The following is a 25,497-nucleotide window of genomic DNA, read 5'->3' on the forward strand; positions in this document are numbered from 1 at the left end:
TCTTTCCTGACAGGAGACTTGACATGTACTATAATAAAATGATGAAGTAAATAAAGAAAAAGGAAGACACAGAATTCAGAAACTGTTGAGTCCAGTGTAACAACAGAATAATAAGCAGAAAGGGCATCAAAAACAGACTAGAGCAGGAGGCTGAAAGGGGAATATACAGAGAGAAAAGAAGTGCATTCAACAGAGTATTTAATTGAATGGAGAATTTGAAAATAACTGCAAGTGTGTGGAAAGCAACCAGTACAAGGTAAAAAGAAAGGCAACTAGAAACTTCAGTAAAAACAAAAAGCTGATCCCAAAAGGAAATATAAACACAGTAAGCCAAGATCTGCAGTCAACAATATTCACATGGCCATAATAATGTTCATGCTGTTTATTTTCAGCTTTTGAAATCAATCAATAAACAAACCATAAAATCCTAACTGGTTACAGAATAGAATTTAAGAATTATCAGACTTGACAATGTAAGAGACAATGATGTGGAAAAGGTAAAGCGAAAGGAAGGGAAGGGTCCCTCCAACATACCACAAAATGGAGAATTGAGATATGGTTTATGGTTAATATAATAAACTAGATATGTAAATATAATTTATTATTTTTATAAAATTCTTGCTCCTTATAGAAATACAGAAATTGCTAAAACAAACAAAATCCCTCTTAGTAACCCATAATCCTATTATCCAGAGTATATGGGTTTGAATGTAAGCCTGGAATTAACCGTCCGTATGGCTGTAAGTCATTTAACCACTTATAATATTTTCTTTTTTCCTTCAGGTAGTTTATCTATATACTTTTAAATAGTATATAGAACATACAAAAGCAACAGTATATGGGAACTGTATTATATACACAATTTTTAATCCAGACTTTTTCACTTTAAAGCAAAAAGGTAAATCTCTGAATACATAGCATATCATGCACTTGTATATGCGTATTAATAAATATACTTCTGAATATGCCTTTGGCCATAACGCATTCAGGGGTTTCCCAGAGATGGAACTTGAACCAAATATTCAAAGAAACTAAGCTTGCAAAAGTAAAAGGGGACTGAGTGGGAAGTAGTGATGAGGTATTATAGGCACTGAGAAAAGTGTGAGCAAAGGCACAGAGGAGAGCAAGCACGTGCCTCTAGGCTGCAGTAAAAGGTGCCTGAGAGTGAAGAGATGAGGCTGGAAAGAGATTATGAAGAGCTCAATAAATCATGTTAGGGATCCTGATATTTTTTTCCCATAACAGACATGACAACAGGGATAGTGGACCAGGTTTGCTTTGGCACTACAGAATCTAGCACGACGTTCACCACAAGGGAACACAAAATGTTTTTGTAATGAATGATGCTTAGGTAGGCAGAAATAGCTTCTGGACATTCAACCTGGGTGCCCCAGGTGGTGGGGATAATGTCATTTGATAAGGGAAGGAATCTAGGAGAAAAACAAATTTTAAAGGTTTAAAGAATGTCTGGGCAACATTCTTAGTGATTCTGTAACCTAACCTCATTTAAAAAAAAAAAAGTCACTGGTGATTATGTAATACATCCCCAGATCAGACTTTAGGCCCTAGATTTATGTATTGTCTTCAGGAAGCCTGCATAACCTTCAAGTAAGCACAAGATTTAATCTGTAACGTACATTTCTTAGGGGAAGAGGATCCACAATCTCCCCAGGATTCCCAAAGGGGCTGCAACCCCAGCAAGGTTGCAGTGCCTACAATGGATGAGCAAGTGGAGAGGTGACAGATGTGGGAGAGGGACAACTAACTACCTGAGACAGGGAGGGGATACAGAGCAGATGAACAATTAGCTTTGTCCAAAGACACCTCTTCCTAAGCCTGGAGGAATTTATAGCTGTGTTTGAGTGTGTAACTTCGTGTTAGGGATTGAAGTCTTTCTCCTGTGCTCCCAGATTACTGTACATGATTTCACCATCAGTTTTGCATCACTGTGCTCCATTTAATGCCTATCTGTTGGTCTCATTTGAGGATGAGGACAGATTTCCTGGCCCTACTCTTAATGCCAATCACTAGGCCTGCAACAGAGCTCTTACCCTGACAGCTAAAAGTCTGATAGCTCTCAGCAACTTGGGAAAATGGGGCTTCAGAGTTCCCAACCACTCCTAGCAAGACTACCCAAAAAAGATGGGAGATGAGCCCAAAGAATAGGAAACTAAGCAAACTGACAAAAGGTGGTCACTCCTCCCTTATAAACCGTAAAGAAAATGGCAGGCTGCAATTTATTTTGAGGACTGGAATCAGCAGGCAGAGTTATTAGCTGGGGAAGGATCTGATCTGTCTAGTAATCAATCCACTTGGCTCACATGATCTGTGCAGAATCAGAGGCCCTGAACCTGGATGCAGGTTTGTGGAAACTGAGATCTGAAGATGAAATCCAAGTAGAAATGTAAAAAGTCATAATACATACCAAAAGTATGTTATGTAAAACTTGCTCATATAAATGGTTGGTATATTCACTTAAATACAAATAAAATAAGTTAGGTGGCAGAATCCTCTAACATCCAATGGTTGGCAGAGGCACTGATGGACATCTAGTTCAGCTAGTGTAAAGTAAGTGTCCTGTTCTGCTAAAAATACATAGAATGCTTTGCACATACAGATCCTTATAATGGAGCACCCCCACCCCCTCCACCTTTAATCACTCACATTCTTGGCCTGCAGCCTTTACTTTTTGCTACAGTGGCTCATAACCTTTGCTTGTCATTGTAATCCCCTCCAGAGTTTTACAAAACACTGAGGTCTAGAAACGGAAATTTTAAAAAAGTGCCCAAGGTGATTCTAACATGAAGCCAAGGTTTAAAACCACTGCTTTACTGCAAGGTTGGGTCAGTGAATCTCAAACCTAGTTTTGCATCTTAATCCCCTGCGTAGCTTTTCTGAACTACCTATGAGTGAAAAATCACAATCATCCATAACTGAATATTCAATTATGAGGATAAACATATGTGATAGTAGAATGGTATAACTGTCTTAATGGTCATAAATCCCAGCGGTATTCTTTAAGCAAAGTAGTTTCGGTCTCTTGGTGGGTCAAGGTCACAGAGTTATCTCAAATCTTCAGACCTGCTCTCCTGATATTCTCAGCTTCCTAGTAAGGCAGGGGAAAAAAACTAACTTGTTCCTACTCTCAGCAGAGACAGGGAGTGGTTTATTTGGGTCTCTCCATTCCGTCAGGGAGACTGGAACAGTCACTGTTAGGATTGGTGAGGGCATGAGTATTTGATCCTACTTTTGAATACTTTTGATTTCTTTTATTTGTGTCTCTATGATTTAGAGTGAAACTGGGAAAATAAGTTGCATATGTTTTGAAAAAAAAACTAGAGGAGGGAGGAAAAAGGAAATTAATAAGCTTTCTTGTGTATGCCTTTTGTATGTAAAAGTGCACTGTAGGCCAGGCATGGTGGCTCGTGCCTGTATTCCTGACACTCTGGGAAGCCGAGGCAGGTGGATCACCTGAGGTCAGAAGTTTGAGACCAGCCTGGCCAACATAGTGCAACTTCGTCTCTACTAAAAATGCAAAAAAGGATGGGCGCAGTGGCTTACTCCTGTAATCCCAGAACTTTGGGGAGGCCAAGGCAGGTGGATCACGAGGTCAGGAGTGCAAGAGCAGCCTGACCAACCCCATCACTACTAAGAATACAAAAATTAGCTGGGGGTGGTGGTGCGCACCTGTAATCTCAGCTACTCAGGAGGCTGAGGCAGGAGAATCGCTTGAACCTGGGAGGCGGAGGTTGCAGTGAGCCAAGATCGTGCCACTGCACTCCAGCCTGGGCGACAGAGCAAGACTCTGTCTCAAAAAAAAAAAAAAAAAAAAAAAATTGGCCAAGCGTGGTGGCACGCACCTGTAGTCCCAGCTACTCGGGAGACTGAGGTAAGAGAATTACTTGAACCTGGGAGGCAGAGGTTGCAGTGAGCCAAGATTGTGCCACTGCACTCCAGCCTAAGCAACAGAGCAAGACTCCATCTCAAAAACAAAAACAAAAGTGCTCTGTAAACTAGAAAACACTACGTGATTAATATTTAGTCTTGCAGAAATGTGATGATAAATGCATGGGACTTCTGCATGAGAGCTGCATCAGGCTCAGCATTTATGATAAATGCTCTCACATGCCCTGAGGCATTGGAACAGCGTGGAAGGACAGAGCCAGAAATCAGGAGACCCAAATTCTAGTCTTAGGTTTGCTGATTGCTGGTCACAGTGCCTAAGGCACACTCCAAAAATCTGTCACATCAGCTTCCTCACCTGAAAAATGGGACTACATACCCTTTCTTTGTCTCCCCCACAGGTCTGCATGGGGATTACAGGTGTTTGGCAAGTGGCATGGCAGAACAGAGAATCTAGATTCAGGTCCTGGACTTGGATATAAGCTGTCACTTGTTACTTGGCCTTGCACTAAATGACCATTCTCAGGTAAATGGGCAACCACCTGTTTCAGTGTTCTAAGGACTAAGGTAGGTGATCTATGTGAAAGCGTGATATATGTGCCAGGTATCATGATCAATACATAAAGGTACACAACAAAGAATAAAAGTTCTATATAAATACAGGCAATATTATTACATAACTCTACCTATTGCATAGTTTTATAAATCATTTCTCCAGGAGTAAAGGCTGAATGGTAACAAAGATATCTTACCTTAGCCAGTTTCTTCATCCTTCTAAAAGTTTTCGTATTCCAATACCTCTGAATTTCTCAAAAAATCAAATTAAGACCTCAGGAATCTTACTTCCACCTCCCCTCTCCCTTCACTTTCCCTCTTTGGTCTTCTCAGAATGAGAAGAGCTCCACTATTTCTTCTAAACACCATCCAGAATGTGAGAATGAAACCCGAACTGAGACCCCTGGCTGGACTTGAGCAGAATGACAGCAGAGACAACTGGGGCATGCCTCTAGGCAAGCTTTATTCTTTGACTCCTTTATCCAGGAAGGGGCTGTTAGTTGCATCTCACCCAAGTGGAATGCGATGGGAATAGGGGGCTTGAGTTGTTTGGAGAAGGAGCTGTCGATCTTGGCAAATGAATATAGCTGGTGTGTGGTGTCCATCAATCCTTGCGTGCTTGGCCATGCAGACTAGGGAATGGTCAGAACAGACTCAGAGGTCCCCAGATCTTTACAATACCAAGGTTCAGGAGGTATAGACAGTAAGGAAAAAGTGCATTTCCTATTTCTGTCCATTTTCAGTAAAGTTTTTTTTTGTTTTGACTGGCTTTTAAAAAATTACCTAGGAAATGGAAAGCTTATAAACGTTTGTAAGTGAATTGTTGAACTGCTACCCCAAGTGGTTTCCTTACCTAGCCACCACTTAACCAGAAATATTAGACTACACGGTTCAACCGGAATTCAACCAGGCAGATAACCTGCCTGTTGCTCATGCAATCATCAGAGTTTTAAAAAACAAAATTAAGCAAAAAAGACCTTTCCCCAAATAGCATCATTACCACTTGGCTTTGTATGACCCATTCCTAGGAAAGCCACATTCCACTTCAGAGAACATGACTGCTTAAGGTACAGTTAAAACAAAGTCCTTGCCTTTAGGTGCTTACTTTTTGTTTTCTTTAAATTAGCCTCTGAAATGCTTTTCTTGTGTCTTGTGCTGCATTCCTGAAAACTCTAACTTTTAAGGACATAGCCCTCACTTTTATAGAGGAGGAAGAAAACAGCAAAGAGGTGTCTTATTAGGGAGGTGGAAGGTTATGACCAATGCTGGAGGTCTTCCTCTTCCTTGTTATTCAACAAGATGGGTTCTATGGTGTCGCATGAGGTGTGAGTTGGAAATGAAAGCTGCACCACACTTCTCACATTCATAGGGCTTCTCCCCAGTGTGGGTTCTCTGGTGCACAGTGAGGCTCGACCTCTGTCTGAAGGCCTTCCCGCACTCATTACATGTGTAAGGTTTTTCTCCATTATGAATTCTCTGATGAATAAGTAGGTATGAGCTACATGTGAAGGCCTTCCCACATTCATTACACACGTAAGGAAGATCTCCACTGTGAATTCTCTGGTGGACAATAAGGCAAGAGAGCTGACTGAAGGCTTTCCCACATTCGCTGCAGTCATAAGGTTTCTCTGCAGTGTGAATTCTCTGGTGCACAATAAGGTGTGAAAAACAACTAAAGGCTTTTCCACACTCTTTACACTCATATGGCTTCTCACCAGTATGGCTTCGCTGATGTACAATAAGATTTGCACTCTGGGTAAAGGCTTTGCCACAGTCGTTACAGGCAAAGGGCTTCTCCCCAGTGTGGATCCTCTGGTGGACAATGAGGTTTGAGCTCCTAGTAAATGTTTTCCCACATTCATTACATTCATAGCATTTTTCTGTAATGTGGACTTTCTGGTGCCGAGCAAGTTGTGAGCTGTAACTAAAGGCTTTCTCACATTCATTGCACTTAAAAGTTTTTTCTAAGGAGTGGATTTTTTGATGTACAGTCAGATTTGAACTCTGAGTGAAGGCTTTCCCACATTTTGAGCAAACATAAGGTTTCTGTCCAGTGTGGATTCTCTGATGCACAACGAGGTTTGCACTCTGAATGAAGGCCTTCCCACACTCATGACATTCAAAGGGTTTCTCTCCAGTGTGGATTCGCTGATGCACAACGAGGTTTGCACTCTGACTAAATCCTTTCCCACACACGCTACATGTAAAAGGCTTTTGCCCAAGCTGGGTTTTTGGATTTTTAACAGTGCCAGAATTAAGGCTGTATTTTCCCCCAGATTTCTTACATTTCTGGTTTTCCTCTTCTTTGAAGCTTTCAGGTAAGTGACAGTCATTCACTATCACTTGTCTGAAATCTTTCTTTTCCCTCTTTATTCTCTGCCTCTTTAACATGTTTCCTTTTTCACAAGCTTCTCCTAACTCAGGTCCTTGAGGATCAGCTTTCTGGATTCTTTCTGATATGATGAGGGGTTTTTCAGCCTCCTCACATATCTCAGTTTTGGGAACCAGTAACTGTAGGTTCTTGGTTTCAGCACCTGAACCAAGAAACAGAAAATACAAATGTTAGCTTTCTCTGGCCTAGAAAAAGAATAGGATCATCAAGTCATAAAAGGAAGTATGTGATTTCAGCACCTCCACAAAATGGCTTCATCAAAGAAGAGAATCCCATGACATGTTACCTCTCCTCTCTAGGTTCTTCAGCTGGGGCTTTGCCCTCCCCTCTACCTACAGCAGAATCCACTGACTCATGGTCTTTCTAGCACTTCCACTTGCCTCCATTAGACACTTAACCCCGCTGCCTCATGCCAGGGAGGCCCAATCTCCAGACAGTGCTCCTCCTGGCTGTATGATGACTGCCCTTGCAATGAAGACCAGTTATGAAGGACACAAGCCTCTCCCTAGGCTTGCCTTCTTACCTTAGCTACTTAGTGTGGATTTGCTTGCAACCCACCAGTTAATTAGGGTGATTTGCTACCTGTAAACAAAGATCTAGCAACTGAGGTTTCTGTGTCTGAGGATGCTGGATATCAAAGGATAAGCATGGACAGAAAGGGTAACACTGGCTGCCAAGACAGCCACAGCAGCCAAAAGCATATGAAACACTGCGAGGTCCTGCAGCATACAGATTAAGAACATGGATTCTAGAGCCAGGCTGCCTGGTTTCAAATCTCTGCTCTGACACTAACTAGCTCCATGACTTTGGGCTACTTAACTCCTGTGTGCCTCAGTTTCCCAATCTCTAAAACAAGGATACTAATAGTATCTACCTCATAAGGTCGTGAGTAGATTAATGGAGTTACTCTATGTCAACTACTCAGATATTGCCTGGAATACAGTCAGTGCTCTGAATGTGTGCAGCAACTTTCAGGCTGACTGATGATGTTGTGAGGGGCCAGAAGGACAGATGAACCCTTAGGGGAGGGGAGTTGCTATGGTGATAGACAGCTACACTGGGAGAATTAAAAAAGAAACTGTACATGGCAAACTCTTACCCTTGTGTCAGGGGAACAGCTTAGCATTGTGTCAAGGAAAGCTGACCTTGTTGAGTTATGGCATAGCCTGCTCCACAATGCCAGAAAATATCATGAGAACATCAAAACACCCTGAAGCTTTATGACACTGATTAGTCTCTGGATGCTTTACATTGCTTCAGAACCTAATGGCATCAAAAAGGGGTCCTGCTATCAGTAACATCACAGTTCTTTATGTTTGCCTCCTCTGCACCCTCACTTTCCTTGACCTTGAAATGTGCACCCATGTAACCCAGTTTTGGCACAGTGAACCCTTAAGAAGTGTTTGTCAATTAAACCAAGCTCAAGAAATCAGGCAAGTGAAATAAAGGGTATCAGGAATGGGTGGCAAGCCTGTAGAGGAGCGAGGTATTCCCACTGGTGATGTCGGCTCAGAAATAAGCAGTGGTGCTGTGAGCTTCAGGTTATAACTGCTGCTACTGCACAGGGGAGAGACTAGCACCCATCAGAGGGAAACATCGTACAGGATGACCATCCAACCAATGATATGAGTGGGTGGGACAAGGATGTTGGGGTGGTACAAAGCAATACTGGGGGCAGGAAAACAGCCTGGTTTGAATGCCTGGTTAAGACTATGGTAATCTGAAATTCTATCACAATCATTCAGACAAGATGAGCAGTGTCAGAGGAAAGAAATGCCCAAGTGCTGGATACAGTAGAGCCCCAGATATGACAAACAATAAATATCTGAAATGCTGGCCAGGCACAGTGGCTGACGCCCATAATCCCAGCACAGGTCAGGAGTTTGAGAACAGCCTGGCCAACATGGTGAAACCCTGTCTCTACTAAAAATACAAAATTAGCCAGGTGTGGTGGCACATGCCTGTAGTCCCAGCTACTTGGGAGGCTGAGACAGGAGAATCGCTTGAACTTGGGAGGTGGAGGCTGTAGGGAGCTGAGACTGCACCACTGCACTTGCACTCCAGCCTGGGGCAGACAAAGCAAGACTCTATCTCAAAGAAAAAAAAAAAAAGCCAGGTGCAGTGGCTCATGTAATCCCAGCACTTTCGGAGGCCGAAGCGGGTGGATCACCTGAGGTCAGGAGTTTGAGATCAGCCTGGCCAACATGGTGAAACCCCGTCTTATACAAAAAAATTAGCTGGGTGTTGTGGCAGGCACCTGTAATCTCAGCTGCTCTGGAGGCTGAGGCATGAGAATCAATTGAACCCAGGAGGCAGAGGTTGCAGTTAGCCGAAATCGTGCCACTGCACTCCAGCCTGGGCAGCAGAGCGAAACTCCTCTCAAAAAAAAAAAAAAAATCTGAAATGCTAAACTTTTTCTGGTTATTTCTATTCCTACTGTTCTGCTATCTCTCTCTTTTTAAAAATGTACTGTTTTTCTCTCTGTAGTTTACTTGCTTTTATATCTTTTCTTCTGCTGCTTATTTTTTCCTGCTATCTTGACCCCTTACTGACTCTTCATCTCTCTTCTCTCCTGTTTTTTTTTTTCTGTGAAATATTTTGAATTTTTCCATATACAGTTTCATGCCTCTTCTGTTTTTCTTTTGCTGACTGCTTTCTTCTCGTTATGTTCTCTACTGTTACTTTATCACCTACATCCCACTTTATTCTTCTCCCATCCAACGTCTCCTCCCTTGGTTCTTTTCACCTCCTCTTTTACTTTAACTCCCCATCACTGACACCTGGGCCTCCCATCCCCCAGCTGGGCATCTCTCCAACAGAAACAGAGCCCATGAAAACTTTAGTTAATAGCTGCACTGTCTCCCTGACCTTCACTCCTACCCTCCTTACTGGGAGATTTAGAATGTTGGGCATGAAAAATGAAGATCAATGGGAACTACTAAACTGATTACAGCCAATAACGGAAACAATTCCTTCTATCTGAATAATGTCTCATGTCAAAACCATTACAAAACCAGGTTCAACTGTAGCCTAGAAGGTTTTCATGCAAGTGATTCATCACTGAGTAAAGTAAGACCTGGGGTCTTGGCAAGTGCCTAAGAAAAGAGAATTAGGGTCCATCTGGTGTAGTCAAGTTCAAATTTCTTTGGGTAAAAAGATTAATCAGCAAATAATCCGGGCGTAAAACCCTGGCTTATTTGAAACAGTATTTTTCCTTTTTTTAAAACACATGTAGGATTACTGTAGCTCTAGAGAAATTAAATTAAGTACAGAAATAATGAAAAACTAAACCAAAAACTAACTTGTGACCAACTAGAACACAGGCATAGCCATAGTTTTGAAATCAATACTCTTCTTTCACTCTTTTTTTTTTTTAAAGATACCTAAAATGCTACATGAGCCTGCCGTCTTAGCTGGTGACTATATTCTGAGATAAGAAGGGTAATTTGATTTTCTAAATTTATAAGTCCAATTCATTAGATTTATAACAGCTGTGTTTATCAAGATTTTATTTACAAGATTTGTAAATCTGCCCAGTTAGGTGTTTGGAATGTTTTAAAGAACTAAAGATATTAAATTTGCAATTATGTTTTATATAAAGAAATTTGATAAGCAGGTAGAATTAAATGTTTAAAAATTTTAATTAATTTATTTTTTTAGACAGAGTCTTGCTCTGTTGCCCAGGCTGCAGTGCAGTGGTGCAATCTTGGCTCACTACAACCTCTGTCCCCGGGTTCAAGCGATTCTCCTGCTTCAACTTCCCGAGTAGCTGGTACTATAGGCACGCACCACCATGCCTGGCTAATTTTTGAATTTTTAGTAGAGACAGGGTTTCACCATTTTGGCCAGGCTGGTTTCGAACTCCTGATATCAGGTGATTCACCCGCCTCCGCCTCCCAAAGTGCTAGGATTACAGGCTTGAGCCACTGCGCCCCGCCAAAATGTTTAAAAAATTTAATCTGTAAAATTTGAAGCTTAACCGAACATAAGTTAAAGAAAAAATACAAATGTTCTCACTTTTATACAAATATGTCTAGATGTATGAAGTAAAAAGTTATGCTTAATGGCTTAAAAATTGGTTTTTAAATGAATAAACTTTAATAAATTCAACATTAATTAAAATATGAAAACTACAGTTAAAACTTGCTCTGACATTAAAAACCTAATAACACATCACAATTTCCAAAGCACTTTCATGTATATTATACAATTTCATCATGAAGATGAAACTGTTCTCCTTCAGCTAAAAAAAGAGCAAGGTTGTGTCTTATTCATTTCTGTATCTCCAGCACCTATCACACTGCCTGACACACAGGAAGGAGGCCGCCAACAAATCCTGTACTTAATGAATGAACACACCCAATTTGTAGAACAGGAAATGAAGGTCCAGAGAGAGAAGGGACTTACTCAAGGTCACAAAGTTATTACAGGCAGGGCAGCAACCCCACTCAACTATCTCTCACAAGTACAGCTCAGTGTTCCCACCATCGCCTACTGACATCGCCATGGAAATAGTGTTGGCAGCGTTCCTGCCATCGCCATGGAAATAGCTGGCAGCGCAAAATGGCAAGTCTTGGGTATGAACATGGTCTTGAGGTAAGAGGCAAAGTAGGAAAAGGGAGCCCATTCCTGATGAGGTGCAACTGTTGGGGTTAAGACTATGAATGGCTGATAAAGCTAAGAGACAGAAAATAAGTGACATGCAGGGGAATGCACCAGAGAGAATGGAACAGAAAGCAGAAAGTGGGGTACAGAAGCTGCTAAGGGTTTGGGAATAATTAAATATGAGACAAGAAAATCTAGGTGGAGATCCTTGTCTTCCCCATAGCACTGGTTTAAGAAAGTGACTTGGTCCCCAGATGCCTGAGGAACTGGTTAGGGAGGAGAGTGGGTTCAAAGTATTCAATATCTGGCAGACTCATAAAAAGAATAGGGCTTGGCAATCAGCCAGTAAGTGCTTTGAAACACAGGACTCATGGCTACTGCATTCTTGACCCTTACTTATATGTCACTCCTCCACAGGCAAGCTTCTGCCACTGCCAGTGAGATCTTTAGAACATACTACCCTTTCTCTAGTCCTAGCTTAGAGAGAACAAGTTGATAAGCCATCAGTATCCTCCATGAAGACCTAGTTTTGAACATCATTATGGTTGACATAGCTGCTCAAAATCCTCTATAATTTGCACAAAGATCTATGAAAACAGAACATCTCCAGGGCATTTGCTCAAAATCACCACAAAAGTTGACTGTTCCTGCCTCGGCTAGCGTCTCTTACAGGCTCACCAACCTATGCTAACTACAAAGCATATAAAGAGGACATGTGCCTACATGTGTGCACAGAGATGAAACTCACTGAACAATAAATATCACTAAAAAGTGAGTTTGGAATTCGCCTATTGTATAGTAAATACACCTGATGGCAACAACTTATGCATACCCCGAGAATGATCCTGTATGGCAGACACACCTGAATATAGTTTGGAGTTCCAAGCAAAGGAATCCAGAAGTGACCAACCTGGAGATCCATTCCTTATCCATTCCCCACCCCGTTTAGTGGAATGTGGGCCCTAAAGGGGATTGAGGCCCCGTGTTTTGCGTTAAATTAAGGCTGCCAGGTGGAGGTCATTAGGGGGAGGGTGTTAAGTGAAAATGCGACATAAACTGCATGCCTTTTGCAAGCGGTTGCAGCTCCCCTGTCCAGCCTATGCCGCTGGGCCATGTGGTTCTCCTGTGCCCAGTCCACTGCCTCTAGACTGTCTACCCTGTACATAAACATCTAGTAAAATTCTATGTCGTTTGCTGGCTCTTGAACCTGGTACCATATTGGTGTTGATCAGGTTTCAGCACAACACCTATGTTTGTCTAGTGTCTTCAGCCTGTGTGCAAAATAAGCCACTTCACATGACAAATGCACAGGCATTTCAGCATTCCTCTTTCCAGCTTTCCTTGACACTTTCAATACCTCAGTACTCTGTTGGTCAACCTAGGAGACTGGATGCCCACCACAGTCTCTGAAAAGATTTTGAGAAACTCCAATGGTCAGATTCAGAATCAGGGAACCGAACCATACCTAGAAAGTTCATGGTCCCATGAGTCTCCAGTATCTCACTCTTGGCCAGAGTCCCTGGTAACGAGTAGCTGCCAAGGGGTGAAGCAGCAGGTGCCTCCTGAGTTGTTTTCAGGACTACCGCCATGTCCCAGGATATGTTCTGACCCTAGAGACAAGCAGGCACATGTTTAAGAGGGAACTGGTGGTAGGGGGTAGTGTGGTTACAATTTTGAGAATGAGAACATAATTATCTATTCCTGGAGGCCATAAAACAATTTTTAAAAACAGAAAAGGAAGCCAGAGTCTCCTCCAACCCCCAGGGTGAGTTGGGCAGAGAAACAAGCCAGCTACTTTCTTCCTTATTACTTTGATTGCACCTCACTGCTCACTCCAGAATCTAAACCTAGCTTACCAGTGAGTACATGATAAGAGGAGAGAGCATATGGGAAGAATTTTCAGAGTGAACTTTTGTGGGATCTAAAGATCAAAGCAGCAAGGTTTTGATGACATTATTACAGAAAGGCTCTGGGGGACCCTCTGCCCTCATTTGACTAGTAATGGTAAGGGGTGTGTTTGAAACATTAAGGACAGCACAGTGTACAGCCTCATGAATCAAAGTGTGGTGCAAAGATCAGCAGCAGTATCTGCATCACCTGGAAGCTTGCAAAACAAACAAACAAACAAACAAAAAACACAGAATCTCAAGACCACCCCCAGACATCCTCAATCAGAATCTGAACGTTAACTGTTTTAACAAGAACCCCTAGGTGATTCCTATGCACATTAAAGCTTTAGAAGCTCTGGTTAGCATTGTCAAAACCTGACTGAAATCACCTGAAGAGTTTTAAAAAACATGGATACCCAGGTCCCACCCTTAGATTCTTTTTTTTTTTTTTTTTTGAGACAGGGTCTCACTCTATTGCACAGGCTAGAGTGCAGTGGCATGAATTCGGCTCACTGCAACCTATGCCTCCCAGGCTCAATCAATCCTCCCACCTCAGCCTCCCAAGTAGCTGAGACTACAGGCACGTGCCACCATGCCAAGCTAATTTTTTGTATTTCTGCATTGCAAAACACGAGGTGTGCAATGTTGCCCAGGCTGGTCTTGAGCTCCTGACCTCAAGTGATCCTCCTGCCTTGGCCTCCCAAAGTGCTGGGATTACAGGTGTGAGCCATTGTGCTTGGACCACGGATTCTGATTTAATAGAATACAGCATGGACATCAAGATTTTATAAAAAGCTCTCCAGGTTCTGTGTAGCAAAATTTGAGAACCACTGGTTTATAGAAAGTACTGAAAGTCACATCAGTCAGAAGGGAATGTTTCTATCCTATTACAAGAGACTGGAAGCTAGAATCGTACCCAAGAAATAAGACTCCAGGTGTGGAAGTAGAGGGGCAGAGTCCCCTCTCAAACTACTTGAGGTCTTCAAGTATCTCCTCCCCTCTTCGTCTCAGGCCCCCATTTACCTTTTCTTCCTCTTCTGATCCATCAAGGCCTGTCTGAAGACCCTGCACTGGGGCCCAGACTTTGATGTTCTCAGACTGCACTTGTTGGCTGAATGCCTGACCCGGGAAGTTTTCTTCTTCTTCCTCTTCCTTTTTCACCTTCACTGGGCCCCATGGGGCTAGGGCCATGGCTTCTCTCAATTCTGCAGTCATCTTCTCTGCTCAGCAGGGGAACTCCTATAGCCGGGAGCTGCCCAGCAGAGGTCAAACCCCATCTAAGCTTTATGTTTCAAAAGCTTCTTCTTGAGTTTCTTCCCAGGGCCAAGATGAGTACTGCCTACTGAGAAATCAGAAAACACTGTTAACACCAAGGAGAGATTTGCTGGATGCCACTTAGCAAATTTGCCAGATGCCACACCGGCAAATTTCACCAGAGCCTGGCCAGGGGCCACTGTAGGACATGGAATCCTCTATTCCTCCCTCATAGGATGAAGAGGTTGGACTGTAAATATGTAATGTCTTCCCATAATAACCACATTGCAAACAGCTTTATATAATGTTTATTGATTTTTTCCTGATTAAAAGTTAACATACTTTTATTGTAAAAACTTAAAAGCAGCAAATTATTAAGAAAAATCATCTCAGTCTACCTCCAAAGAGATAACCACTATACATTTTGAGATTTAAGATATTTCTTTCAAAGGAAAATCTCCAACCATACTACTAATAATTATGATTTTATAAATTCTTGTTTTTGACTATGGGGATACATATTTTCACAATTATCATCATAACATTGTTTTAAAAGGGATTTTACAACCAAAAGATTTTTTATTGCCAAGGATACAAAATAATGTGAACAAAGGATCCCAAGAAAAAGACTGGGAGTCTTCATACCAACGTGTTAGCAGTGGTTAGTTAACTCTGGATGGTGTAATTACAGGTAGTTTTAAGGTTCTTTTCATTTTTTTGTTTGATTTTTACATTTTCCATAGCTTCCAAATGTCCTGTGAGATAAAATATTGCACCTAAGATTTAAAAAATGATTACTTTCATGCTGCCATTCTTCATGCTTATTTTAAATGCTACACAATAACTTATGGTGTTGATAAATCTTCACTCTCATTGAAAAAGATCAATACAGAAATATATAGAATTAAATATATAACCTACACACACTACACACACATACACAAAGTACTTATCAGTTTAGATGGGAGTCCTAACCCATTTTCTCTGCATTTACATATTTATATGTACACCTTCACACATATTGCTTATTTTTCAAAAACATACTTTAGATCATCACAGTTATATACTGTTCAGCAACCTGCATTGTTTTTTAACTCAATTTCTGTACTTCACAATAGTCTTAACAATCTTTCAATACAATACATATAGAACTACCTCATTCTGGCATAGTATTCTAAACTGTGGCTATATTATCATTTACTTAATCATATTCTATTTATGAACCATGTATTTAGTAAAAGTTTATATTTCATTTTATTAATATTTAAAAAGTTTTTCTTTGTAAATAATTTTTTTTTTTTTGCTGAATTATTCCTTTAGAATAATCAGATAATTACTGGTTCCAGGATTTGCTGGTTGATATGTACTGTCAAATTGCTTTCCAAAAGCATCATGCCAATTCACACCCCCACTAATTAACAGTAACCCTTTATCACAGCTAAGCCAGCAGGGTTTTTGTTTTTAACCTGTGAGCAAAATAACCTTACTAGTTTGATTGCTTATGAAGAGATTGAAATTTTTCTTTCTATCCCCCTTTGAATGTTTTACTGGAAAAGGGTGCGAAATCTTACTCAATCCCCTGTTGCAGCTATTAAAGTGATCATATTCTTTTCCCCATGTCAACTTACTGGCCACTTACTGTATACACTGAATTTATTAAGTAATGCAATACTTTCATTCCTCTGACAAACCTTAATTCTGGAGGACTATTCTTTCCATCACTATCCGAATTCAATCTGGTATGAAGGTCCTTAAGACTAGTTCCACCTTGTGTATGTGCAAGACTGCCTACTGTGAGTACTCTCATCAGACTTCTGATCAGATTCTGACGGACCGCCGGTCCCAGACGGCACAGGGCCCTCTATCAAAGGCTCCCTTTCAATGTCCTTTCTCTATTTCCAAACGTGGCAATCCATTCTCTCCACGTATAGGCTCCTCGCGGCCCTGTCCCTGGGACCTATCTGGCCCCTTGGCCAGTCTGTGTCCATCCTCTCCCGGGCCAGGCCCCAGGTGGGCGGCAGCCGGGATTCCGAGGCGGTGGGGAACTCACAGCCCCCCCACTCCGACAGACAAGGCTGGTATCCCCGGGGTAAGGACGCAGGGGCCGCTCCTAGGGCCATGGCCCCTGGGAGAGCCCCTTTTTCTCCCTCGACGTTCGTGCCCACCCCCTCCGACCCCACTCACTGTGCGCAGCTGAGAAGCCCGACCAGAGTTCACTGGCTCTGCAGCAGGAGGCTGGCTGACCGGGACCTCAGCTTCTACCGGCACGAGAACAATGACCGGACAGGAAGTGCCTCGGGATGGGCTTCCGGCTCCCCAAGTCGCCAAGCCGGCCTCTCTAGGAATCTCGGAGGTGCTTTCCTCTCGATGGGTGTCCAATGTCGCCCCAGACCAGGTATGGGGCAGAAGCGCTTAGGAGGATTGTGCGGTTGGAAGCTCTAAGTGAGCCTCAGGGAGGGGCGCATCCCAAGCAAGGATGGGACACTCAGGCGAGGCGCGCACCCAAGAGCCTGAAGCTACACAGCATTAATCTGTAGAAAGCCCTGATAATTTCCCCTCAAATGTTTTATTTTGAAAATATCAGAGTACAGAAAAGTTGAAAGTATGGCACATTGAATACCCGTATTTTCCATCTGGACTCAACAATGAACATTTTGCTATGTTTGCCTGATCTCTCAATACATACTTAAAATCATTTTTTTGAAAGTTGTAAACATCAGAACACTTCATTCCAAATACTTCAACATGCATCCCTTAAGATTAAGAATATTCTTCAAACTACCACCACCGTCACAGGTAAAAAAATTAACAAAAATTCCCTAATATCATCTAATAACCAGTCATATTCAAATTTCCCAACTGTCCTAAAACGTGTATTTTATAACTTTTTTTCAAATCAGTTTCACACACTTTAGTTGGTTATGGCTCTTTAGTTATGGGTTTTCGTTGTCATTGTTGGTTTTTACTTTTTATTTTGAAATGAGAGAATCACAGGAAGTTGCAAAGATAGCACCCTTCACCCACTTTCCCCTCATGGTTACATCTTACATAATATGAAAAAGGAAATCAACATTGGTACAGTATGTGTGTATAGGTATAGCACCTATAGATTTGTGTAACAACCACTACAATCAAAAGACGCAAGTGTTCCATCACCACAAAGACCTTTCTGGTGCTACCCCTTTATAGTTACATCCAACCCTCTCCTCATTTTTCCTCCCACCATCCCTAACCTTTGGCAACCATTAATCCATTTTTCATCTCTATAGTTTTATCATTTTGAGAATGTTATATGAATATTTTCATACAGAATATGGCCTTCTGTGATTATTTTCACTCAGCATTAATTCCCTTGAAATTTATTTGAGTTATGGATATCAATAAGTCAGTCAATTTTATTGCAGAGTAACAAGTATTCCATGGTAATACATAAACCACAATTTGTTTTAACCACCTAAGGAAGGATATATGGGTTGCCTACAGGTTTTGACCATTACAAATAAAGCTGCTATGAACATTCGTATACAGGTTTTTGTGTGAACGCGTTTTCATTTCTCTGGGATAAATGCTCAGCAGTGCAATTCCTGAGGCATGACATATACATGTTTGGTTTTACAAGAAACTGCCAAATTATATTCCAGAGTGGCTGTACCATTTTACAGTCCCAGCAATGTATGAAATCCTGTTTCTCTTCATCCTTGCCAGCAGTTACCACCATTAAAAAAAAAAAAAAGAAAAAAAGTCAAGCTATTCTGATAGGTGATATCTCACGATTTCACTTTGCATTTCCCTCATGCCTAATGATGTTGAACATCTTTTCATTTGCTTATTTGCTATCTATACTTCAGTGAAATGTCTGTTTTTTGCTTATTTTCTAATTGTATTTACTTATTACTGTTAAATTTTGAAAGTTCTGTATGTAGTTTACATACAAATCCTTTGTTGGATACGATTTGCAAATATTTTTTCCCAACCTGTAATATCTTTTCATCTTTGTAAAAAGGTCTCTTACAGGGTAAATTATCTTAATTTTGAGGAAGTCCAATTTAAAATTTTTTTTCCTTCTAAGGAGCATGCTTTTGAGTCATCTGAGCCTTCTTAGCTCAGTCCTAGGTCCTGAAGTTGTTGGTTTACTGCCTATGGATATCCAACTGCTCCAACAGTATTTACTGAAAATGCTATCCCTCCTCCATCGAATTGCTTTTGCTCCTGTCAAAAATCAATTGGCCATTTATGTGAGTCTATTTCTGGTTCTTAGTATCTAACGGCTCTTTAGTATTATCTTTTAAAAACAAGCCTCCTCATCCATGTTTTAGACCTTTCATATCGAAATTTTCATACATACACAAAAGCAGAGAATGGTATAATAAACTCACAGCAGACTCAAGACAGCTTGAACAATTTTCACTCCCCTCTCTTTTTCATCATAATAATATTTTGAAGAAGAATCCAGGGCAGCTTTCTTATACAATATTCCATGTTCTGGATGTGTCTGTATCTCGTGGTGTCTTTTATTTGTTCCTCTGCCTCCTGTATTTCCTGTAACCTGGCAATGAGGTCCAAGAAGCTTGATTAAATTCAGGTTGAACATTTTTCAGCTTATTACATCACAGAAGATGGCACGTTATGTGGGCTGTCTCAATCTAAGCAACGTGCCATTTTGTTACTCGGTGAAGAGGTAAATGACAGCATTCTCCATTGTTAAAGTATATATGTCCTTTGTAATTATTATATAAGCTGGAGTGATTCTTCAACAACATGGATGAAGCATTTTTATATTCATTATCTCATAAGAACTTTGTGAGGTAGATATTCTTCCTCCTGTTTAACAGATGAGGAATTCAAGGCTCCAAGAGCTGAAGAGATTTTTTCTGAGGCAGACGGCAAAACCTGACCCCCATCCAGGTCTTAAGACTTTAAGCCTTAGGCCCCTTCCAGTTTGCACTCTTGGCTACCTTTCACTCTAATGAGGAACCAGCCCCCAATAAACTGTGGGGTTGAATTAATAACATTTATGATAATCAAAACACCACTTTAACATTATTAAAAAACTCATAGTCCAGCTACATAAACAGAACTTTGAGAATTACAACATAAAAATTACCAACTCAAGAATATAGACTGAGTTAAACCCACAAATGTACTCAAGGGCACAGAATGGTTCACAGGGGGTAATGGGCACTGATTGCCCAAAAGTGGATTCTCCATTGGCTTAATCAGTGAAGAGCTTGGCTCCATGTGAAAAATTTATGTCCCAGTAAATTTAATGCTGGGACAGAACATTGTTTCATGAGTAACAGGCTATCATTTGGCAGCAATGATGAAATATTGATTAGAATTCACAATGACTGTGGCAGGGATCATCAGCTCAACTGCTGGGTCAAGGATTTTTTCCCCTCTGAATAGGGAAAGCAGGGTACCACTCCCCTTCCATTTTGACACTCTTCGTCTGTTAAGTTTCAAATTCAAAAGCTGGGAAATAAATTGTTTTCCTTGGCATCACTGTTAATGGCTGGCCATAACATTTTTTTCCATACACATAAACTAGATATATAATCTATTAACTCCTTTAGATATTTTTAAAGGTAAATTTAAAAAATTATTCTTACAGCACTAAATTCCAGTTAGCTATTCACCATACTTCCTCTTATAAAAATGAGTATCTTTTAGGTTCGTGGAATCCCCCATTCTAATATTGACTTAATACACAAACTTACATGATCCCATGTTCTAAACTTTTACCATAACCTCTTTTATCCAAATTTATTGACAACTGAATGACTTCAAAAAGTACTTTCACAAAGATCCTTTCACTTAACCCTCACGACAACCCTGTGAGGTAGGTATCATGTCAACACTTGACTGACAGGAAACTGAGGCTTTAGAGGCTGACCTAATAACATCGCATGGCCATTAAGGGAAAGCCAGGAATCAAAGGTAGGTCTTCTGATTTCCAGATCCAGTGCTCTTCTTAGGTTGTCCTCATCAGCAGACTCTTGTCCACCCAACTCCACACCTGACATTCTGGATCATATTGTCTGTTCAGGTTTTCTATAGCAGTGACACTATCTTTAAAATGCATACTATACACATTTTAAAAAACAATGTCCACTTTTTATTATTAAATTTTTAATTTTATTAATAAATTTATTTTTATTTACTAAAGATGGGTCTCCCTGTGTTACCCAGGCTTGTCTCGAACTCCTGGGCTCAAGTGATCTTCCTACCTCGGCCTCCCAAAGTCCTGGGACTACAGGAGTGAGCCACTGCACCCAGCCCATGTCTACTTTTTAATACAAAGATATTGTTGCTCTCATTTACAACTATGTTATTAGATTTGGATTATGTTTTTGTAGACTTGAAAGTTGAGATGAACTTTATTTTTTCAGACAGAGTTTCGCTCTTGTTGCCCAGGCTGGAGTGCATTGGCACGATCCTGGTTCACTGCAACCTCCACCCTGCCGGGTTCAAGCGACTCTCCTGTCTCAGCCTCCTGAGTAGCTGGGATTACAGGTGTGTGCCCCCATGCCCGGATAATTTTTGTATTTTAGTAGAGACAGGGTTTCACCATGTTGGTCAGGCTGGTCTCGAAATCCTGACCTCAGGTGATCCACTTGCTTCAGCCTCTCAAAGTGCTGGGATTACAGGCATGAGCCACCAAGCCCGGCCTATTAACTTTCTTCTATATGCTACTCATTTGTCTAGTAAAGAGTAAATAATAAACTTTTTCCTTAGAAGAAATATGTATCATTTGTCCAACAGTTACTTAAGTAGGCAGGGATTCTATTCCATTTTACATATGACACTAGATTTTCTGAATCTCAATCTTGGACTCATTGGTGTTTTGTAGCCAAGAGAATTCCCCAATGGTATGGATTTTCTGTTGAAGATGAAGGTTGGAAGTCTGAGAGAATTCTTTTTCAGACACATGACATTCACAAGGTTTTTCATCTGTGTGGATTTTCTGATGTACAGTAAGGTTTTTTCTTTGCCTAAAGACTTTACTACAATCATTACACCCATAGGGTTTCTCCCCTGTGTGAATTCTCTGGTGGCCAACTAAATTCCTCTTAGAAGTAAAGGATTTCCTACACTTCTCACACTCATAAGGTTTTTCCCCAGTGTGCATTCTCTGATGTACAACAAGGTTTTTATTCTGACTAAAGTCTTTTCCACACTCATTACATTTATAAGGTTTCTCTCCAGTATGGATTCTTTGATGTACCATAAGATTTCTACTAGAGGTAAGGACTTTCCTACATATATGACATTCGTAGGTTTTTTCTCCACTGTGAATTCTTTGATGTTCAATCAGGTTTCTGTTGTAGGTAAAACCTTTTCCACACTCATTACATGCATAGGGCTTCTCGCCAGTGTGGATCCTCTGATGGGCTATAAGGTTTGAGCGGTAACTGAAGACTTTCCCACAGTCATTGCATTTATAAGATTTTTCCCTCGTGTGAATTCTCTGATGTCCAATGAGGCTTTTCTTCAGAATGAAGCATTTGCCACACTCATCACACTCATAGGGTTTCTCACCACTGTGGATTCTCTTATGCTCAATGAGGTTTCTGTTTGAACTGAAAGCTCTTCCACACTCACTACATTCAAAAGGTTTTTCTCCGGTGTGGATTCTCCGATGTACAAGCAGGCTTGAATTGTAACTGAAAGCCTTCCCACAGTCCTCACATTTGTAGGCTTTCTCTTGTGTATGGAGTTTCTGATGGACCATAAAACTTTTGCTCATAATAAAGGTTTTCCCACACTCTCGACATTCATATGGCTTCTCCCCATTGTGGAGTCTCTCATGGTCAATGAGGTTTCTGTTTGAACCGAAGACCTTACCACAATCTTTACATTCATAGAGATTCTCTCCAGTGTGGAACCTTTGATGTAAAATGAGGCTCTTCTTCAGAATAAAAACTTTCCCACATTCGTTACATTCATAGGGCTTCTCCCCATTGTGGAGTCTCTGGTGGTCAAAAAGGTAAGCACTCTGAGTAAAGGCTTTCCCACATTCAGTGCATTTATAAGGTTTCTCTCTGCTGTGCATCCTCTTATGGTCAATGAAGTTTGACTTAGAACTGAAAATCTTCCCACACTTTTTACAACCAAAGGTTTTCTTTTCTGTGTGGACTCTCTGATGTAAGAGGAGGCTTTTGCTTCGAATGAAAACTTTTCCACATTCTTTACACTTGTAAGGGTTCTCTGCACTGTGGAGTCGCTGATGGTCAATAAGATAAGTGGTCTGAGCAAAGGTCTTTCCACATTCATCACATTTATAGGGTTTTTCCCCAGAGTGGATTCTCTGGTGCAGAATGAGGCTCTTCTTCAGAATGAAAGCTTTCTGACACTTATTACATTTATAAGGTTCTTCCCCTTTGTGGAGCCTCTGATGGTCAATGAGGTAAGCATTCTGAGAGAAAACTTTCCCACATTCATTACACTTATAAGGTCTCTCCCCTGAATGGCGCCTTAGATGTATAATTAGGCCTGAGTGCCTATAGAAGCCCTTTCCACACTCCTTACACTTATAAGGTTTCTCCCCAGTGTGGATCCTCTGATGGTTTAGAAGGTAAGCACTTTGAGAAAATGCTTTCCCACATTCATTACATTTATAAGGTTTCTCCCCTGAATGGTTCCGTAAATGCATTAGAAGGCTCGAACGCTGAATAAAGCCTTTTCCACATTCCTTACATTTATGAGGTTTCTCACCAGTGTGGATTCTCCGATGGTTTATAAGATGGGAGATTTTATTAAAATGTTTACAACATATATCACATTTATAAAACTTCTTTCCTTCAGTACCTATTAAACTTTCAGAAATAGCTGAACTGAAAGTCAAGTTGTCTCCTAATTCCTTCCACTTTTGGCCTTGTTTCTCTGGTGGAGTCCTTTTCTTCTTGTCTCGTTCACAAAGGGAACCTTTCTTCACTGTATCTGCCCTTTCATCTGTTTCATTTCCCCACTGACTTGCCAAAACTTGCCATTCACACTCTTCTTCAAAATCAAGGACCTGGGGAACACTTCCTTGAAGTCTTTTTGATGTTCCTTTATGAGAGTCTGCTCTTTGAGAACTACTTGGCTTTGATGTCACCTCCTCATTCTCGGTCATGGTCTCCCATTCTGGTAAAAGGAATTAAAAATGCAAATGTTACCACGTCCCTGTGTTTGGAAGAACAGGATCTTCAAATGACTTTAAAACATTCTAGGAAGGCACACTTTGATATGCATACAAAAAGGAGAAACTTTTCATTAAATGAAGGTACAAAGAATAATGCTACACTGACAAGATGCTGTAAATGGATTAACATACAACTCAGGTTGAGACATTTTTAAGTGCTTTGTCTTCAGGAAGCAGATAGAAAAATACAAATAATGCTGAGAAAACAGAAGCAGGGAAAACCAGAGAGAAAACATAGGATCTTATGGAGGTGGTTCATATCTAAGGAACTTGGATAGAAGAGCAAGAACCATTGGATTAGAAGTAACTTTCTTTATTATTTTCTTCATGTTAGAAAGATGGAAACTTTAAGGGAAGGAAAATATATGTAAGGGCTCTCAAAGGCAATTTTTAATTTTTGAAAAGTCAAAGGCATGAATACTTTTTAACTGGTTGAAAGCAATTAACCAACAGAAAAGAAATCCCTTGAAAAGCAACTTAATTCTTAGAATTCATATATAACTCCTACTCTGTTTAAAATTAAGAAATGGAAATTTTAAAATTCATTTTAAAAAGCCAGGTCTGTTATGAACTCCCTTAATTACACATAAAAGGTAAGAGAAGAAACACAGAAAGAAAAGGGAAAATAGAATAAAAGTATGAAAACATCTGTAAAATGATGAGGCTGAACTAATCTCCAAGGTTCCTATCTACTCCAATATTCTCAACTATTTAAAAATATGAACAGTATGAAAATGTTTTGGAAGTTTACTTTCAAACTACCCAAGTGTGAGAGAAATTATGAGCCAGTTCCCGCAAACTGTCTAATAAGTAAAGTCATGTGAATAACAGTAACATCATCTTCTCTTTGAATATAACAATACTTTTCTTCTATCTAAACAGAGAGAGAAGAGAAGAGTGCAGCCATTTTATTTCATTACACATTTCTTTAAGATTATGAGAGGATGAGGATGGCAAAGATCCAACAAATATTAACTTGAACTACAGACATTCTTAGGTCAGGCCCTCATATCTCATCTCAACTGCCCTTCTCTCTAGGACTCAGGCAGGACTGCCAATCACACTACCCAACCACCTGGCTGCAGGGATGGGTATGTGTCTTAAGCCTATCTAATGCTGGTACTTCAGTTTCCCTATTCACAGTGAGGTTTCAAACATAAGGAGAGGCCGGGCACGGTGGCTCACACCTGTAATTCCAGCACTCTGGGAGGCTGAGGAGGGCGGATCACTTGAGGTCAGGAGTTTGAGATCAGCCTGGCCAACATGGTGAAACCCTGTCTCTACCAAAAATACAAAACTTAGCTGGGCATGGTGGTGCACACCTGCAATCCCAGCTACTCAGGAGGCTGAGGCAGGAGAATCACTTGAACCGGGGAGGTAGAGGTTGCAGTGAGCCGAGATCACACCACTGCATTCCAGCCTGGGTGACAGAGCAAGACTCCATCTCAAAACAAAACAAAACAAAACAAGAACAAAACAAACAAAAAACAAAGACAAAGAGAATGCTGATGGAGGGGGTCTGCTTCTATATAATGAAACAAACTTTAAGGAAATGAAGTGTTACAAGTAGTTAAACTGAGATGGAAAATAGTTAAGAAATTAGCAACTCTTGTATCAGTAGCTAATTAGCTGGTTAAACTATTTAATATTTTTAGCTTAGGAATCAGACTATATATGGGCCTCTTGAGCTTTTTAAGACTTTGTAGTCTACAAAG

General features: G+C 40.8%; 2 protein-coding genes across 9 annotated transcripts in view; both read right to left on the reverse strand.

The window, feature by feature from the left end:
• Window positions 1-14,592, reverse strand: part of ZNF35 (zinc finger protein 35) — a 28,220-nt gene extending 13,628 nt beyond the window's left edge. Inside the window, exons 1-3 of one of the 2 annotated variants that reach the window (XR_009214378.1) lie at window positions 14,368-14,592; window positions 12,921-13,065; window positions 4,656-6,992 (exon numbers count right to left, since the gene is read on the reverse strand). Coding sequence is in view for 1 of the 2 variants with exons in the window: in XM_032161872.2 (XP_032017763.1) it covers window positions 5,746-6,992; window positions 12,921-13,065; window positions 14,368-14,559 (1,584 nt within the window). In the remaining variant the exon portion in view is untranslated. Of the gene's footprint in view, window positions 1-4,014; window positions 6,993-12,920; window positions 13,066-14,367 lie in introns of those variants that run through there. The other variant, XM_032161872.2, reaches the window with a different exon arrangement.
• A 4,471-nt stretch (window positions 14,593-19,063) lies between these two features.
• Window positions 19,064-25,497, reverse strand: part of ZNF197 (zinc finger protein 197) — a 53,437-nt gene continuing 47,003 nt past the window's right edge. For 4 of the 7 annotated variants that reach the window (XM_058441953.1, XM_032161859.2, XM_032161858.2 and 1 more), the window contains one exon: window positions 21,373-23,724. In XM_058441953.1, coding sequence (XP_058297936.1) covers window positions 21,404-23,724 — 2,321 coding nt within the window. In that variant the 3' untranslated portion in view covers window positions 21,373-21,403. Of the gene's footprint in view, window positions 19,145-21,372; window positions 23,725-25,497 lie in introns of those variants that run through there. The other 3 variants (XM_032161863.2, XM_032161862.2, XM_032161861.2) reach the window with 2 other exon arrangements.

This window comes from Hylobates moloch, unplaced genomic scaffold (genome assembly GCF_009828535.3).
Source record: "Hylobates moloch isolate HMO894 unplaced genomic scaffold, HMol_V3 SCAFFOLD_8, whole genome shotgun sequence".
In the NCBI taxonomy this organism is placed as follows: Eukaryota; Metazoa; Chordata; class Mammalia; order Primates; family Hylobatidae; genus Hylobates; species Hylobates moloch.